This window comes from Tenrec ecaudatus, chromosome 14 (assembly GCF_050624435.1).
Source record: "Tenrec ecaudatus isolate mTenEca1 chromosome 14, mTenEca1.hap1, whole genome shotgun sequence".
Lineage (NCBI taxonomy): Eukaryota > Metazoa > Chordata > Mammalia > Afrosoricida > Tenrecidae > Tenrec > Tenrec ecaudatus.
In genome coordinates this window covers 87916562-87933323 of record NC_134543.1, presented here as the reverse complement: position 1 = coordinate 87933323, position 16762 = coordinate 87916562, and the positions used below count along the sequence as shown (strand labels likewise).

The window sequence follows — 16762 nt, the reverse complement described above, 5'->3', positions numbered from 1 at the left end:
CTCTGAGCATGCATAATGGATGCCCCAGTCCCTACGATAAACTACCTAACAAATAGTGAGTGCCAATGGAACGATAGGCACAGCAAAGTGTAAAATAATTGCTCCCTCTTTTGTCCTTATATTAGTCCAGCTGTTCTCAAACTGTGTGTCGTGACCCATTTGGGGGCTCAAAAAACCCTTTCACAGGGGTCGCCTAAGACTAATGGAAAACACATATTTCCAATGGTCTTAGAAGCCTAGACACTGCTCCTCTATCCATCTCAAGGTGCTCTGCCCACCTAGGAGTACAGGGAGTGAAGACTGTTACCCATGATACACCATGCTTCAAGACCAAATTTCATTTTTGTAATTAGAAATAAATATTTCACAATATAAAATTAAATATTGTTTTTGTGATTAATCACTATGCTATAATTATGTTCAATTTGTAATAATGAAAATGCATCCTGAATATCAGATATTTTACATGTCAATTCATAACTAGCAAAATGACCGTTATGAAGTAGAAACGAAAATAATTTTATGTTTGGGGGAACACCACCACATAAGGAACTGTATTAAAGGGTCAAGGCATTAGGAAGGATGAAAACCACTGTATTAGTCGATATGGGAGTCAGTTGGTTCGTTTAATGAATTGAGGGCTTTGGAAACATAAGCTTAAGGAATCCACTCAGCATCAAAACAAATATTAATAATCTCTAGACTTCATGGTAGAAATCCAACTCTGGGGTCCCGGCGGCTAATTTGCAATGTTTGTTTTAACATAGAATCTTTGCTACTCACTATGTTTTTTTTTAACATTTTATTAGGGGCTTATACAACTCTTATCACAATCCATACATATACATACATACATCAATTGTATAAAGCACATCTGTACATTCTTTGCCCTAATCATTTTCAAAGCATCTGCTCTCCACTTAAGCCCTTTGCATCAGGTCCTCTTTTTTCCCTCTCCCTCCCCACTCCCCCCTCTCTCATAAGCCCTTGCTAATTTTTAGATTGTTATTTTGTCATATCTTGCCCTATCCGGAGTCTCCCTTCACCCCCTTCTCTGATGTCCATCTCCCAGGGAGGAGGTCACATGCAGATTCTTGTAATCGGTTCCCTCTTTCCAACCCACTAACCCTTTACTCTCCCAGTATCACCCCTCACACCCCTGGTCCTGAAGGTATCATCCACCCTGGATTCCCTGTGCCTCCAGCTCCTATATGCACCAGTGTACAACCTCTGCTCTATCCAGTCTTGCAAGATAGAATTCGAATCAAGGTAGTTGTGGGGCGGAAGCAATTAGAAACTGGAGGAAAGCTGTATTCTTCATCGGTGCTACATCGCACCCTGACTGACTCATCTCCTCCCCTAAACTCATCTGTGAGGGGATCTCCAGTGGCCGACAAATGGGCCTTGAGTCTCCACTCTGCACTTTCCCCTTCATTCACTATGGTATATATATATTGGATGATGCCTTATATAGCTACTCACAATTTTATATATTGGTTCAAATGCAGACATTTCTAAATTTTCCACAGTACAGTCTAAAGGTAATATTGAAGTGAAGCTTTTTCAGATATTACTTTCTTTTCTAAACTAATAAATTCATGGGGAAAAAAACAGGAATTCTCATACTTGATCAGAAAATGTCCAGTAGATGGACATTTTGGGGTGTAAGTTTCTGATTACCTTAAGTTCCATATTCTATAGAACTGAATTTCAAAAAATAAATAAAATGATAAATCAATAAATAAAAGAATTGAATTTCATATTTTTAAAATTCTATTCACTTAGATTTTTTTCAGGCATAATAGTTACTAAACTCAATTATGGGAAGGTGGAGAAGGAAGGGGAAAAAGAGAAGCTGATTCAAAGGACTCAACTAAAAAAAAAATGCTTTGAATATGATAAGAGCCCCCAATAAAAGGAATTTTTTAAGAAAACTCATAGAATCTGGACTATCTCTAAATGTGTGACACACCAAAGTACCAAGGTTGTTTTCTCACTCCCCCCCAGACTCATATTTCTCTGTACCCAAAACAGAGAAGGCAGAGATAACATCTGTGCACAATTCTGTGTTTTATTTCGAGAGCAGGTAAGCTACACACAGTCCCAACCTTTTAAATAGTTTTTTCTTTATATTTAACTTCTGCCTGCATGACACTTAGAAAAGCCTTTTCAGTAGTCCTTAAATGTTCTCTCAGCTCTCTTCTCCTTCACTGTCTGAACGGTCGCGGCCTGTTACACGAAGACAATAAATGTCTTTATTAAAGGAGTGCTATTTTAATACATTTGAAGGAATGTTGTCTTAATACAGAGGATTCCTCACTATGAGTGGCATTTCAGAAATTTTCATCGGTTTCAGGTACTGGGTCACAACTTTCCTCATGGCAGCCTTCATATCCCTATTCCTCAGTGTGTAAATGATGGGGTTCAGGATGGGAGTGAAAATGGTGTAAAATATAGCGAGCACTTTATCCACTGGGTAGGTGGTGAAAGGCCACACGTAGATGAAGATGCAGGGGCCAAAGAATAATGCAACCACCATAATGTGGGCAGCCAGCGTGGAAAAGGCCTTGGCCATTGCCGCAGAAGACTTAAAGGAGACCGTGACAAGAATCATGACGTAAGAGCTGATCAGCAGAGAAAAGGTGCTGAGGGAAAGAATCCCACTGTTGGCCACAATGAGTATTTGAATGGTGTAAGAATCCAGACAGGCAAGCTTGGTTACTCGAGGAAGGTCACAAAAGAAACTATCTACGATATTGGGTCCACAGAAAGGAAGGTGCACAGTAAATGATAACTGACTTAATGTGTGCACCAAGCCCACCGCCCAGGAGATCATTACCAGGCCAGTGCATGTCCGCCGGTTCATGATGACCACGTAGTGTAAGGGTTTGCATATGGCTACATATCTGTCATAGGCCATGGAGACAAGTAGCACCATCTCCCCTCCGGTGAAAAGGTGGATGAAGAAAATCTGGGCTATGCAGCCATTGAAGGAGATGGTCTTGTGCTCACTCAGAAAGTCTGCAATCATTTTAGGAGTGGCGAAGGAAGCCTGACAGATGTCAACAAAGGAAAGGTTTCCTAGAAGGAAGTACATGGGAGAGTGCAAACTGGCCTCAGAAGTGACAGTGAGGATAATGAGGAGATTGCCCAGTACAATGGCCACGTACAAGACAGAGAAGAACACAAAAAAGAACAGCTGGAGCTCCTGTGAACCGGACAGCCCCAGCAACACAAACTCAGCCACCACCGAAGAGTTGAGCTTTTCCATGGGTCCCGGCCACAGGCCTCTCCTGAAACAACCCTACAGGAAGGAAAATATGGAGGGATCAAAGTGTGCACTGAAAACATTTTCATCATGAAGGATTCTGACATTCCAGATACGGTTCTGCATTTGCTGAACACAAACATTCTTCAGACACCATTATATGTGGAGAGTAGGAAAGAGCCTATGAAAATGTCTAAATAAAGCTAAAATACCGATTAGTATCGCGAGTCTCTTGAGTTCCGGGGTGTCATCAAATAATATCCACTCACCAAAAACCATCAATCAATATATGTGTATGTGGATATATGTGTGTAGGAGCTCTAGTGGTGTAGTGGTTATGGACTGGGCTTCAATCTAAGTGGTCGAAGTTCGATACTAGCAGTAGCTCCAAGGGAGAAAGACTGGACTTTCTATTCTTATAAATAGTTATGTTCTTGGAAACCCATAGGGGGTTGCTATGAGTCAGCATTGACTCTATAGCAGTGAGTTTGGTGTTTTGAGATTTGTACATGTGTGTAGATAGTATTGTAATAAACCAGTGAGCTGACAGGCTTAGTCAAAAGATTAGAAGAGTAACTTAACAGTTTGAAGACTGAGAAAGACAATTGAACTGTGTTGGTCTTTCTGTAATTTTCCATCATCAATTTTAATAAGTCTAATACAACATTCTTTTTAGTTCTTTGAGAGCTGTTCATGGTTTGATGGTTACGGTTATATGACTTTAGACTAGTTCATTTTAGATTCAATTTTGAGATCGGCTTTTCATGCCTTACAATAGTCTTTCTCATAATAATTTGATTTTTCACATCATCAGAAAACTAGTTTAGAAAATTTAACTCTAAAAGCTAAACACGATAAAACATTATAATCCATTTAACTATTAAAGTAAGTGTAATACAATAAATATTCTTAATATGTTGTTGTTGTTGTTGTTAGTTGCCATTGAGTAGAACTGATGTATAAGATTTTCTTATTTATAATCTAACTCGTAGATTCCCAAGCTTTCTACTCCACGCTAGTGCTGGGTCAGTTTGATCTCTCAACCTTCATTTTAGCATTCAAACACAAATACTTTGCCCCACCTTGGGGCCTTCTTTTATTTTTTGTTGGGAGGGGAGTCTTCTTAATAATCCATAATCCATATTAACAAAAATTATCTTACTACTCTTATATCAATCATAAATAATTTTAACAACTCTCCTGTTAAAGAGATGCCATTAGATATGTATTGGAAAAGTCTACTGTAGTAATCCCAACAGTAATTTATTCATGTAAATACTTTCTTAAAATGCATTTTGTATCTTCACTTTAATTACCTAGAACTCATTTTGTCTTATTATCCAGGATGAGTGCCTTAATGACTCATTTTCTTTGTATACCAAAGCTAGATTTGGGCTAATTTAGGTTACAATTGCTCAGCTTTCTCTATGACCCAATGAATACATCTTTCGAGTTGATGAAAATGTAGAGTTGTTTTAGGATATTCTTTATGCATGAAAACAAAACTCACAGCCATCGAGTTGATTTCAACTCATGGCACACCCTTCAAACCCTTTTTTGCTAGCTGAATGAAAATCATCACATTATAGACCTGACATGCTTCTTAAAATATCAGCTAACTGGAACCTTAGTAATTATGAAATGGATTTCAACTTTCCATCTTATTTTTTCTGTAGAAGCACAGCTCTCCTAAGTACAGCTGAGTTGGGCGAACTGATAAAAGTCTCCGGAATCTATGCGCGTTCTGGCAACTAACTCTGGACCCAAACATAAGTGCGATTTTAATCCTAATTAAGAGTACCAACCTCTTCCGTGACCTACTTATTTCATACAAAACTCCAAGGTCGTTCTTAAGCCTCTTGCATACAGACATAGCTGCTCATATCAGTCGACGAGCTTTTAAGCCACAAAGGAAAGTCCTCAAGCAGAGTCTCGTTTCAGGCCCTCCTGTTTGCAGGGATTTTCTGAGAAGCATTTCATCTGTCCACACTTTGGATGACACATTGCGGTAGACTCTAGAACAAGAGCAAAGATAAATAAAGTTGGCGTACAATAATTGTATAATTTTATTTAGCAACTATGATTTTTTAATAAAATGAATCTTTATAAGAGAACAGTAGTAGAGCGGATCCTAAAATAGAACACAAATTATTTTAACCTTTCTGCCCTACGTTTATTTACTTTCTATTTGATTGCTCAGCTCTAAAGGAGGCCTGGTAGTGCAGTGCTAAAGTGCTTAGCTGCTAAGCAGAGGTTAGTGGTTTGAATCCACGAATGTCTCAGCAGGAGAAAAATGAGCAGTCTGCTTCCATAAAGACTATGGCTTCGGAACCCTATAGGGTAATTCTGCTCCGGCCTTAGAGTTCTAGGAATTGGACACAATTGTAAAGAATTTAGTTGATTTCTGTTTATTTGTGTTTCATAGTTATTCTTTCTGTCATGGTCATGAGCTTATTATGCTAAATGACCAAGTCCACTAAGTGAAAATATTATACAAGTGGAGCATGTGTAACCTAAAAAACAAAGGTAGATTTTCTATAAATGATGCACAGTATTTTTAATCCTGAAAGAAAGAAAACAGAGGAGAGAGGCATGGAGTTTTAGAGTCTGCTCACTTACAGTTATTGTTTCAGATGTTTGTGTGAATGTTGTATCAAGCAATTCTCACAAAGAAATTTGAGCAATCAGATTTTTCTCCTCACGTGAAGAAAAGAAAACGTACGACCAGAAAATTTTAATAAATTCCAGACAGACGTATGTGTTACAAAATCTTAATAAGTGTTTGAATCATATAAAATAATAATAAAATATGGAATTTGCTAAAGATCAACAAAGCTAGTCACTGTTATTAGCATGCATATACATTAATTGAATCTCCCTATAACATTACAGGGTAAATACACTTATTAATCTCATTTTTCAAAAGGACACCACAGCCCACAAGGTGATAAGTACCTTGCCTAGAGTTACACAGGCAATGAGTCCATATCAGAACTTCAGAACTAGTCTCTTTAATACTATATTATCTCATATCTGAGTAAAACAAAGTCTATGGCATTTCCATTATTTGATTAGAGGAAAAAACTGAAACGCATTGCCCTGACATCAATTCTCACTTATAGCTATTCCATAGATCAGTGTAGAACTTCTCAGTTGGATTTCCAATAATTGAAATATTTAAAATCAAGCCCCTCTTGATTTTAATCTTTCCAACTATAAAACTGTGGTGCTCCAATTACGTCGGGGTTTCTCAGTCTCTGTATTCGTGATGTCTTGAGAGGGATAGATCTTCGTCATGAGAGCTTTCCTGTGCATGGCACGACATTCAGGTGCAAAGATAGGGTGACAACTGAATACATTTGCCTCTATACTTTGCTAAACATCTATGTGGGAACAAAATCACCCCCATTTGAAAACCACTAAGTAAAACCCAAGTTGCATTTGTGTGATTTCTACCTGTCATTCACCTTCTTACACGTTGACAAAATTGTTCAGCCTGACTTATCAAAAATTATATGCATGAAATATCCTCCACAAATCCCTCCCCTCATTGTCCTTTTTAAAAAAAAATTTTTACCTTGCTTTTTAAGAAGACAGTTCTTGAAAGGGTATAAGTAAATTAACCCTTCACCTTTGTTTTCCAACTTTTGGCTCCTAAAACACTTAACAGTGCCTTTTGTTGCTCCAGTCAGGGAAACTATCAAATAACTCCTGCTTTTTCTGACTGAATTTTTACTATCAATTTCTTTCATTCATGTTAATGACCTTTGCATGCAGAGTTCATTAAGATCCTAGCTTATAGGATTCCCTCTTTTCCTTTTACATTATGTTCATTTTAGTCTCATCTATTTACTCCCTTCCTCAGCCCTTCCATTCACTTCTCTGCCATGAGCAATCACCTCTGCATGAGGGCATTTAATTTGGTAACACCATTCCTCATCATGTATCAGAATTCCAAAGGTACTCATGACAGTTTTATAGACATGAATATTGTGGAGCTATTTCTGAACTCAGCTCACAATTGTCTTCCTTAATGCACCCCTTTCTCCTCTAATCAATTCTCTCATTCTTCTAGCTTCTAAATCTCAAAGTCATTTTCACTCTTGGTTTTTCCCAGCCCTCACACTTCCACTTGTCACATCATATGTTAAAGGCAAGAGATTAAAACTTAAAACTGTTAGTAAGACAGCCAAGTACGTATGATTTGGTTTCAATTGTAAAATGCACTGCTCTTTAGCCAATGCCAGGTCAGTTAATATTTATTAAGTCTATGAACACTGCCCATCACATTTCTCATGTTCTCAGATTAGCTATTCCAACTCAAAGGCTAGATTCCAAAACTTAAGAACAAAGCTAAAAATTATGAAAGAGCCCAGGCTTTGGGGTCAAAGAGAGACAGGCAGGACCACCCTGACTAAGAACTTCACTTACTTTTATGAACCCACCTCTGTGATAGAATAAACAACAATTTAAGATCAGAGGTGTAGCATCTACCTAAGAATAAAGTCCAGAGAGATAAGAAAGAAGGATCAGGGGACACAGGAGACATAGGGAAAATGCAAACTGGGGAGATGGAAATGGATAGGTTGAAACAAAGCAAGTATGAGCTGTTGAATAAGCAACGAGTGATCAGCTCTGTGAACTTCACCTAGTTCAGAGTAAAACAGTTCTCAGGGAACTTAAAAGATAATAGAATTTCCCAATAAACATAAGAGATAATGGAATTTCCCCTTGAACTTTCAGGGGCCCTCTTTTTACCTCTGAAAGGATAGACAATAAACAAAGTGCTCTGTTTTTCTCTGGATAATGTGACTGGGAGACTAGAAGGGAGAAATGATTCAAACAAAAAAAAAACCCAAAACATAAGATTAAAAAAGGCCATCTATTCCCATAAACCTCCCCCAGAGATTCAGGTTGAAATGTCTCTTTTGTATAATGCCTCTGTAGCATTTTGCTTACATGTATATTACATTCTGTTTTGTGTCAGCATTGTTCTCCTACCACAATGAGAGCTCCTGAACTCCCCCAATTCTATATGTATCACTAATGTGTCACTCACAGGATTTGGTGCACAGATGTGCATGAAACATAAGTTCAATGAATGTTGGTTCATGTTCAAAGAAATATATTATTTCTCAGGTTGATCTTTCATTCAGTACTTCTGTCTGCTAGTATTCCTATACACAGAGACTTCCTGAGATAAAGATCTTGAACTCTATAAACCAAAAGACCATCCGTACAGAGTTCACATTCACATAAGACAAGACTGTTTCATTGCATTCATCTCATATTGAGACAAGCTAACACATGAGTCATCAAAACAGTGCAAACCAAGTTCTAAATAATAAAATAATCCTTTTAGATTGTAGCATAAACAAATCCTTTTTTCTTTCTCACAAATATTTTCTAACCAACTATTAAAAACTGAAGAAGCATGAATATACTTACAGAACAAGAAATTTGTGCTCTAAATACATATGCTCATATTGTGACTTCCTTTTAAGTTAATCAAATAAATCATCAATATAGAAGCACTACAATATAACTACTTGTATGAGAGGTAAGAATTCTATAATTAACACTTTTAAGCACAAAGTTTGTCAAATCTCAAGCTCACTTCACTTCTTCTATGCTTTCTAAGCTGTTCTCTCTAGCATCCCCAAATACATGCCATTATCCTCGAGATTCCCTTTTTTTACGTCCTATGAATTTCCCCCTAGATCTTTTCTAAGGCACGATTTAACAATTAAATAGAATAAGTAAGTATACATAGTCTCTTTTAAAGATATATCTCAGACAGGTATTTCCTACCTGATGTGATGCATAGCAGAGAAGTAATCTGAATCCTTTACCTTATTTATTATAGGATTAATCTATTCAGAGAGGTGATATTCCAGGTGCATTCACCAGTTATCAAACTGAAAGGGCACCGAGGTTTCATCTAAATGACCGATTGAAACCCATGAGATTTAATGGTAGCCAACCTTCAGCTTCCCATGGGCATAGTTAATGTCTTCTGCTAGATATTCTCATCGGAACGGAATAAATAACATAACATATTGTTGACAATTACAAAGAGGACTGGTGGACCATAAGGAAAAAAGGAAAATCATTTAGCCCTGGACATAAATGTATCCCTTGGATAGACAGTATATGGCGTCAAGTGCCTTCTGTGATTTCTATACAATAGAAACTGCTACTTTAGGGGAAGTGTATGGAAATGTACAACATTCTTTTGACCAAAGAAGATATATTTTGAATTTAGAATGTAAATTCAAGTTGTGTTCTAGTCATGTAAGCATGTGGTGAGATGTTGTTGTTGTTGTTGTTGTTGACATGGGGAAATGATAATTACTAAGAACTTCTCAAAACACAACAAATGAAACCAGTGCCATTAAGTGAATACTGATTCATAGAGATCCTACAGGACAGGAGAGACCTGATGCCATCCCTGGTCTGTCAGTTACAGTTCTGTGGTGGCTTGTGTGTGGCTGCGATGCTGGAAGCTATGTCACTGGTAGTTCAAATGCCAGCAGGGTCGCCCAAAGTGAACAGGTTTCAGCAGAGCTTCCAGACTCAGAACAGACAACAAACAAGGATTCCACTTGTCTCTCTGGAGGACAGAGCTGATAAAGCCTCATGCATAGCTTCAGCACATTGTCAGAGACTGAAGGCCTACTGAATGGAACAGAGTATTGTTGGAGATAGTGACTGAGAATGGGCCCTTTGGGATGGAGGACACAATAAATGTGAGGGAGCAGGTGCTGATTCTCGACCATGGAGTCTTTCATAAGAAAGCATGTGTGAGTGGGGTCTTTGGGGTCCTCATTACTGTAGGAGTATGACTCAGGTGAGGAAAATCAGCTCCAAAAATTTGGTTTCCTAGGAATTTGGATGTGCCCAGTATGAATCTAGGAAAACTAGAAGTCATCAAATGTGAAACTGAACATAAAGATAGATATCCTAGGCATTAGTGAACTGAAATGGGCTAATATTGTCTATTTTGAATCAGAAGAATCACATGGTTTACTATGTCAGGATTAACACAATCAAGAGGAAGAGCTTGGCACCGTCCAAAAACAAAACAAAAAAACCTTGTGAAATCAATCATGAAGTACAACCCTGTTTTTGATAGGATTGAATCTACCAGCCCAGCAGGATTTCCAATCAATACACGTCATTGAAAAGTATGCACCAACCACACAAGCTAGTGATGAAGAAATTGAAGAATTTTACCAGTCTTCAGTCAGAAGTGTATCAGATATGTAATCAAGATACATTGATAAGTTACTGGTGACAAATGCAAAAGTTGGAAACCAAGAGGAAAGAACTGCAGTTGGAAAATATAGACTTGGTGATAGAAATACAGCTGGAGTCACATGATAGAACTTTGCAAAACCAATGACGTATACATAACAAAATTTTATCAACAACACAATAGGGAACTATACACACGGAATTCTCCAGACGGAATACGTAGAAATCTAATTGACAACATCTATGGGAACAGACCAAGGAGAATCTCAAAATCAACAGCTAAAATCAGGTCAGGAGTTGACTGTGGAACAGACCAGCAATTGCTCCAAGTAAGTTCAGAATAGAGCTGAAAAAAAAGTTAAAACAGGTCCATGCATGCCAAAATCTGACCTTGAATAAATCTCACCTGAATTTTGAGAACATCTTAAGAACAGATTTGATGCACTGAACTCTAATGACAGAAGACCTGATGAACTGTTGGGGTACATAAAGCCTATCATTCATGAAGAAAGCATAAAGTCCCATTTTTTTTAATGGGACAGAAAATGTCAAAGTGGATGTCAAAAGAGACTCTGAAATTTGCTCTAAATTGGAGAGTAGCTAAAGCAAATAATGATGTAAAAAATAGAAAATATCAAAGGGCTGCTTGAGAAGACAATCAAATATCATAAAAATATATAAATTCCTAGAATTAGAAAGCCAAAAAGGATGGATACACTCAGCATATCTTAAACCGAACGAACTAAAAAATATCCAAGCCTCAAGTTGAAATATTGAATGATGGAGGAAACATTAAAAGAACATGGAAAATATATAGGGAGTCACTGTACCAACATGAACCAGATGACATTCCATCATTTCAAGAGGGTTCATGTGAGCAAGAACTAATAGTACTGAAGAAAGGAGTTCAAGCTACATTAACCAAAAACCAGGCTCCAGAAATTGATGGAACACCATCACCGTAAGCACACAAAGTTCTGTGCAAGGAAATTTGGAAGAAGCCACTAGGCATATTGACTTGATAGGTGACCGAATAGAATGCTTAATGAACAATAACATTTATATCACATGCAAGTAGAATTTTGCTGAAGATCAGCCAACAACGTTTGTAGCAGTGCATTGATAGAGAGCTTCCAGGAGCTTCAGCTATATTCAGAAGAAGATGTTGAACAATAGATTTTATTGCTGTCAAATGCATTTTGGCTCAAGACAGAGAATCCCAGAAACATGTTCACTTGTGTTTAATTGACTATGCCAAGGCATATGGCTGTGTGGATCATAACAAATCATGGATATCCTGGAGAAATATAGGAATTCCAAAAGGCATCATTGTGTTTGTGTGGAGGTCTACATAGCTCAAGTTGTATGATCAGAACAAGGTTGTACTGTGTGGTTTAAAATCAAGAATGGTGTGTGTCAAGGTTGGATCTTCATACCATACTTATTTGATCTGTATGCTAAGCGAATAATCAGCAAGACTGGCTAATATACAAAGTAGTGTCAGGATCTGAAGAAGGCTTATTAGCAACCTGGCATATGCCAATGATGCAACCTTGGTTTGCTGAAAGTGAGGAGGACTTGAAGTACTTGCTGTTGAAAATGAAGGATTGCATCAGTCAGTAAGGATTAGAAGTCATTATGAGGAAAAGTTACATCCTAAGAACTGATCTATATGTATCATCGTGATACATGGTAAAAAGTTTGAAGTGGTCAAAGATTTAATCTTGCTTTAATCCACCATCAATGCCATGGAAGCAGCAGTAAAGAGAGCAAACAACCCACTGCATCAGGCAAATATATTTCACAAGAGCTTATTAAAATGGTGAAAACCAAGGGTATCACTGAGAGGACTAAGGTGGGCCTGAGCCAGCCACGGTGCTTTCAACCACTTTCAATGCATGCAAAATTGGGTAATGAATGAAAAAGACTGAAGAACAGAGGCCTTTCCATTGTGGTGCTCTTACACACTTGTGAAAGTGCCAAGAACTGCCAAAAGGACAAACAAATGTGTCTCAGAAGAAGTACAGCCAGAATGCTTCTTAGAGGAAAGGATGGGGAGGCTTTGTCTTACGTACTTCAGACAGGTTGTCAGGAGAGAGCAGTCCCCGGAAAAGAGCATACTTCTTGGTAACATGCAGAGGCAGCAATAAAGATGAAGGCCCTTGACAAGATGTATTGACACGATGGCTGCAACAATGGACTCACACCTAAAAACAGTCATGAGGATGGTGCAGGACTGGGCAGTATTTCATTCTATTGAACATAGATTGGGTCACTTTGATTTAGAACTGACTTGGTGGCACCTGATAGCATGTTTGGTTCAGTGTTCTTTTTAATGATTCCTCCCTTATGAGGTTCAACTCATCCATTGCTTTTTTGTTTTGGGTCGTTGTTAAAATTTCACCTTGGTTTTCTTTATATTTCCTACTTCTTTGCTGAGACTTTCTATTCTATGCTGAGTATTTTCATTACTTTTATTATTTGTTTCAAGTGTGTTCATACTGTTCACTGAAGCTTTCTTATAATGACTACTTCAAAATGTGTGTCAGGTAACATCTATCATTCTTTTCTAATTGAGGGGAGAGTTTTGGGTTCTTTGACTACATCATGAATTTTTCCTTCTGGAAATTTGGATATTTTGGCTATTAGATTGTGTACCTCACCTAATGCTTCATTTTAGCTGGCTTCTTTTTTAAGACCAGTCTGGCTGGGGCTTTGGGAGAATGCTGCCTTGTTTGTGCAAAGTGGAGTTAGAAGCCTGGCTTTCCATCGTCTCTACTGGTACCCAAGGAGAAAGGCTCCTTTCTACTCTTGGAGGATAGTGAGAATTTTGACTCTCCATGATATTTCCGATATGGGCAATAATAAGAATGCCTTGTTACTACTAAATGTATGGCCTCCACTGACCCCACAGCAATGTAGTCCTGGTATCCAGCTTGACTTTCTTAGACACCACTGCAGCTAGCTAGGGAGATTGGGCCTGGTATGGACTAGTAGAGGTCAAGGGTCTCCACTTGGTCTTTACTATTATGAGTGGGGTAGGGAACCAAGATTTCTCTTTGGTCTTTGGCTGAAGGGCAGTGCTTACGGTCCATATACTACGCCTTGCAGTCACTCTCCGAGTCCTATGGATAGAGAGAGTACGTATTTCTTTCTCTTTCCTTATTTACTTTTCTTCCATTCTCCTCCTTTCTTCCCCTGGATCTTTCTACCTTCTGCTCTTGCATGCTCCTCCTCCTCCTCCAATTCTACCTCCTCCTCTCTCTCTCTTTCTTCTTCTCTAATTGATCATTATAAACCGGTAGTCTCTTCACTTCCAAGTTCAGCATACCTGAGTAAAAAGAAAATGCAGAGAATTTACTACCAGTCATTCCTTGAGTTCCTGGCCAGTGTCTCCTATTCTTCCCAATTCTTCAACTTGTTCTGCTTGCTTTATAGAAAACGCCCAGGTTGTCATTAGTATTTATCAGAAGGTACACAGAAGGAATAGAAGAGAAAATATTCCCAAGAACATAACTCATGTGGGGTTTTTCTGTTTTGATAATAATATTATCTATTTTATTCATATTAGATACTTAGTCACTTAAAATATTCATTTAATAACTTTTATCCAATGGATTCATTACTTTTTCAAGTTAAAAAATAGAGGCTAATCTACAGTTTATGTACGATTCCTATGTGTTCTGTGAGTTTGATTGTGAGTTTAAAATGTAATCAGTCAAAATCCTGCTACGATTTTTTTAGGGGTGAGGCCTACCAGAGTAATTTCTTTCGTTATTTTTTTTTCACAGGTCCTAAGAATGTCATTGACCTCTAAAGTAAACTATATTTATGCTGATTTTTTCACATTATAGCTCTTCTCACTATTTATGGAGATATTCAAACTCTGGTTTCCTACATGGGTAATTCCATGTTTATAACTTCCAAGAGTAAACTATTTTTCTATTAAGAGGCCATGCCAGCTAGAACATGTACTTGGTCTTTCCCTTGTGCTCCTCAGAACACTCTTCTAAACCACACCTTCACTGAAAGAACGGATGCAGGATACCAGATCCAAGGCTTGTACTCTTCTTCACACTCTTGCAGGGATGAAATGACCTGAAATCCCTTCCCATCACCCTTCTTCTCTCAAAGCTTCTACTCTGGCAGCTGCCATGAGATCATTGGTTTGCTTCAAAATGCTTCCAGGATCCATAGCTAATTTTATGGAAAGTATCTTCAATTTCCCAAATTCCAACTTTGTCAATAAAAGAAATATAATCCTCTTCTAACCCAGAAGTATTTTGTGATATCAATTGAGAGAATATTTGCAGATAAAATTTTATAAACTACATCATGATAATTAAATATAAATTTGACTTTCTTATCACTATCATAATCATATCACACAGTCTTATATACATTGTTGTTTTTTAACTTTCTCTTTTAGGAAATAATCAGTAGGTTCTTACAGAATGGCAAAGTTGTAAAGGAGAAGAGCAAGTCAAATATTGCTTAAAGCATAACTGATATTAAATTTCACTCCACAGTGCCATTTATTTAACACTATTCAAAAGCATACCTTTACTCTGGGGCATGTCTTTCTAACACCAGCATTCAGAATATCAAGATGATTATCTCAAATTAGAAAGTGATATCAGTTCAAGTGATGACTGGTAAAAAAATTGTAAATTAAATACTATTATGCAAGGTTTAAAGTATTATTTACATGTTATATGACTTCATAATTTTGCACATTTTTGCCTATCAAATTGAGTGGAAGAAGCATGAATTTGATAAAAGTACAATTTTATAAGAAAAGAGAATATTTTAATATTAAGAAGAATTTTAGATGAAAATTATTTTATTAAGAAAAACAGGAAGTCTCACTTTTGTCTTTCAAGATTTTTTCAGTTTTAATAATAAATTTTAAAAAAGAAATATGTATTTTAATATTTCAGGCATAACAATAATTCACAAATGACAATGAAAATGTGGAAATCCTATATAAAGTTAAAACAATGATTATGTGCTTTTTAGAGATCTTTGCAAAATATGTATTCTCAATTATGTTTTATTGAGTGGTGTCAATTAGATGTCATGACCTGAAGCTCAATAAATGAGTATATAACGGAGAAGCCATTTAGCAGTGTTGCTGACAACACTGTTATGGGTACTGAGAAATATATCCATTCCTGCGTGTAGTCAGTGTATCCTGTTGCCCTTCTAACTGAATAACAATGTTGAACTTCAAGATAATATACCAAAATTTAAAAAGGAGTGTGAGCCAAGGGTTTGCTCTTTGCAGCCTGGTTAATTGTGCTTCGTTTACGTGGTTATGACATGAACCATTGAGCTTGAGTTGTTAATGAGTTCCCCAAAACTATGACCCTTTAGGCCTTAAGTTTGTATACTCTGAATTGAGCATCCTCACTACTATATATGAGGGTGAGGAAGAAAGGTTTCCAGTTAATACATGACTAAACATGTCTCTGAAATTAATGGATGGCCGCAAACTACTTCTCCCAGTAAAACATCTGTCTATTGCCTTCAGAGGGCTGGTGGTATAATGGTTCCACATTGGACTGTGTGTTAGTCTGGGTACTTTAGAAAAACAAGTCCACAGAAACTCACATATAAAAGAGAGAGTTTTATATAAATACTAATTGGACACCGAGAAACCATCCCAACCCAATGCTGCCTAAGCCCACAAGCCAACAATAACCCATATATCCCACACCAATCCACAAAGTCCTCCTCCATCTCACAAAACACACACAATGATGCTGACTGCAGGAGGAAAGCCGATTCAGTGAACAATGTAAGCATCTCAGCGTTGACAGGAGTCTCCACACGGCTGCTCCAGCACCCAGGGCTGCATCAGGGTAGGTCCATGTGGCTTCTCGTCAGGGATGTCTTGCAGGAAATCAGCTTTGCCAACTGAAGCAGGGAACTGGTTAAGGCCAGGCACCCTGGTCCAACCATCACAAAGTAAGAGACTCAGGAACTAGAAAGACAAGGCTCACCAAGCCATTTCTCTCTCCACCTTTCAATTAACCTCACATGTGTTTATCGGCCAGGTTGGCACAATAAACTAACTCAGACTGCAATCCATGAGATTAGAAGTTTGAAACCACCAGTCTCTCCAGAAGAGGAACACAGGTTTTCTACTCCCATAACAGTTACAATCTCAGAAGCTCACAGTGGGCTCAGTATGAACCTGCATCAACTTATAGACAGTGAGAGTTAAAGCCTTCA

The 16762-nt window shown here is 37.7% G+C and overlaps 1 protein-coding gene across 1 annotated transcript; it reads right to left on the bottom strand.

Moving 5' to 3' along the window:
- Positions 1-2299: 2299 nt before the first annotated feature.
- Positions 2300-3271, bottom strand: LOC142425621 (olfactory receptor 4K5-like). Its single transcript, XM_075530929.1, has one exon. It carries the CDS (start codon positions 3269-3271, stop codon positions 2300-2302), a length of 972 nt encoding a protein of 323 aa, XP_075387044.1.
- Between the last annotated feature and the right edge of the window lie 13491 nt (positions 3272-16762).

Bases quoted from the DNA above. Each gene is read 5' to 3' on its own strand.
- LOC142425621 (XM_075530929.1), bottom strand. From the start codon at position 3,271: ATGGAAAAGCTCAACTCTTCGGTGGTGGCTGAGTTTGTGTTGCTGGGG.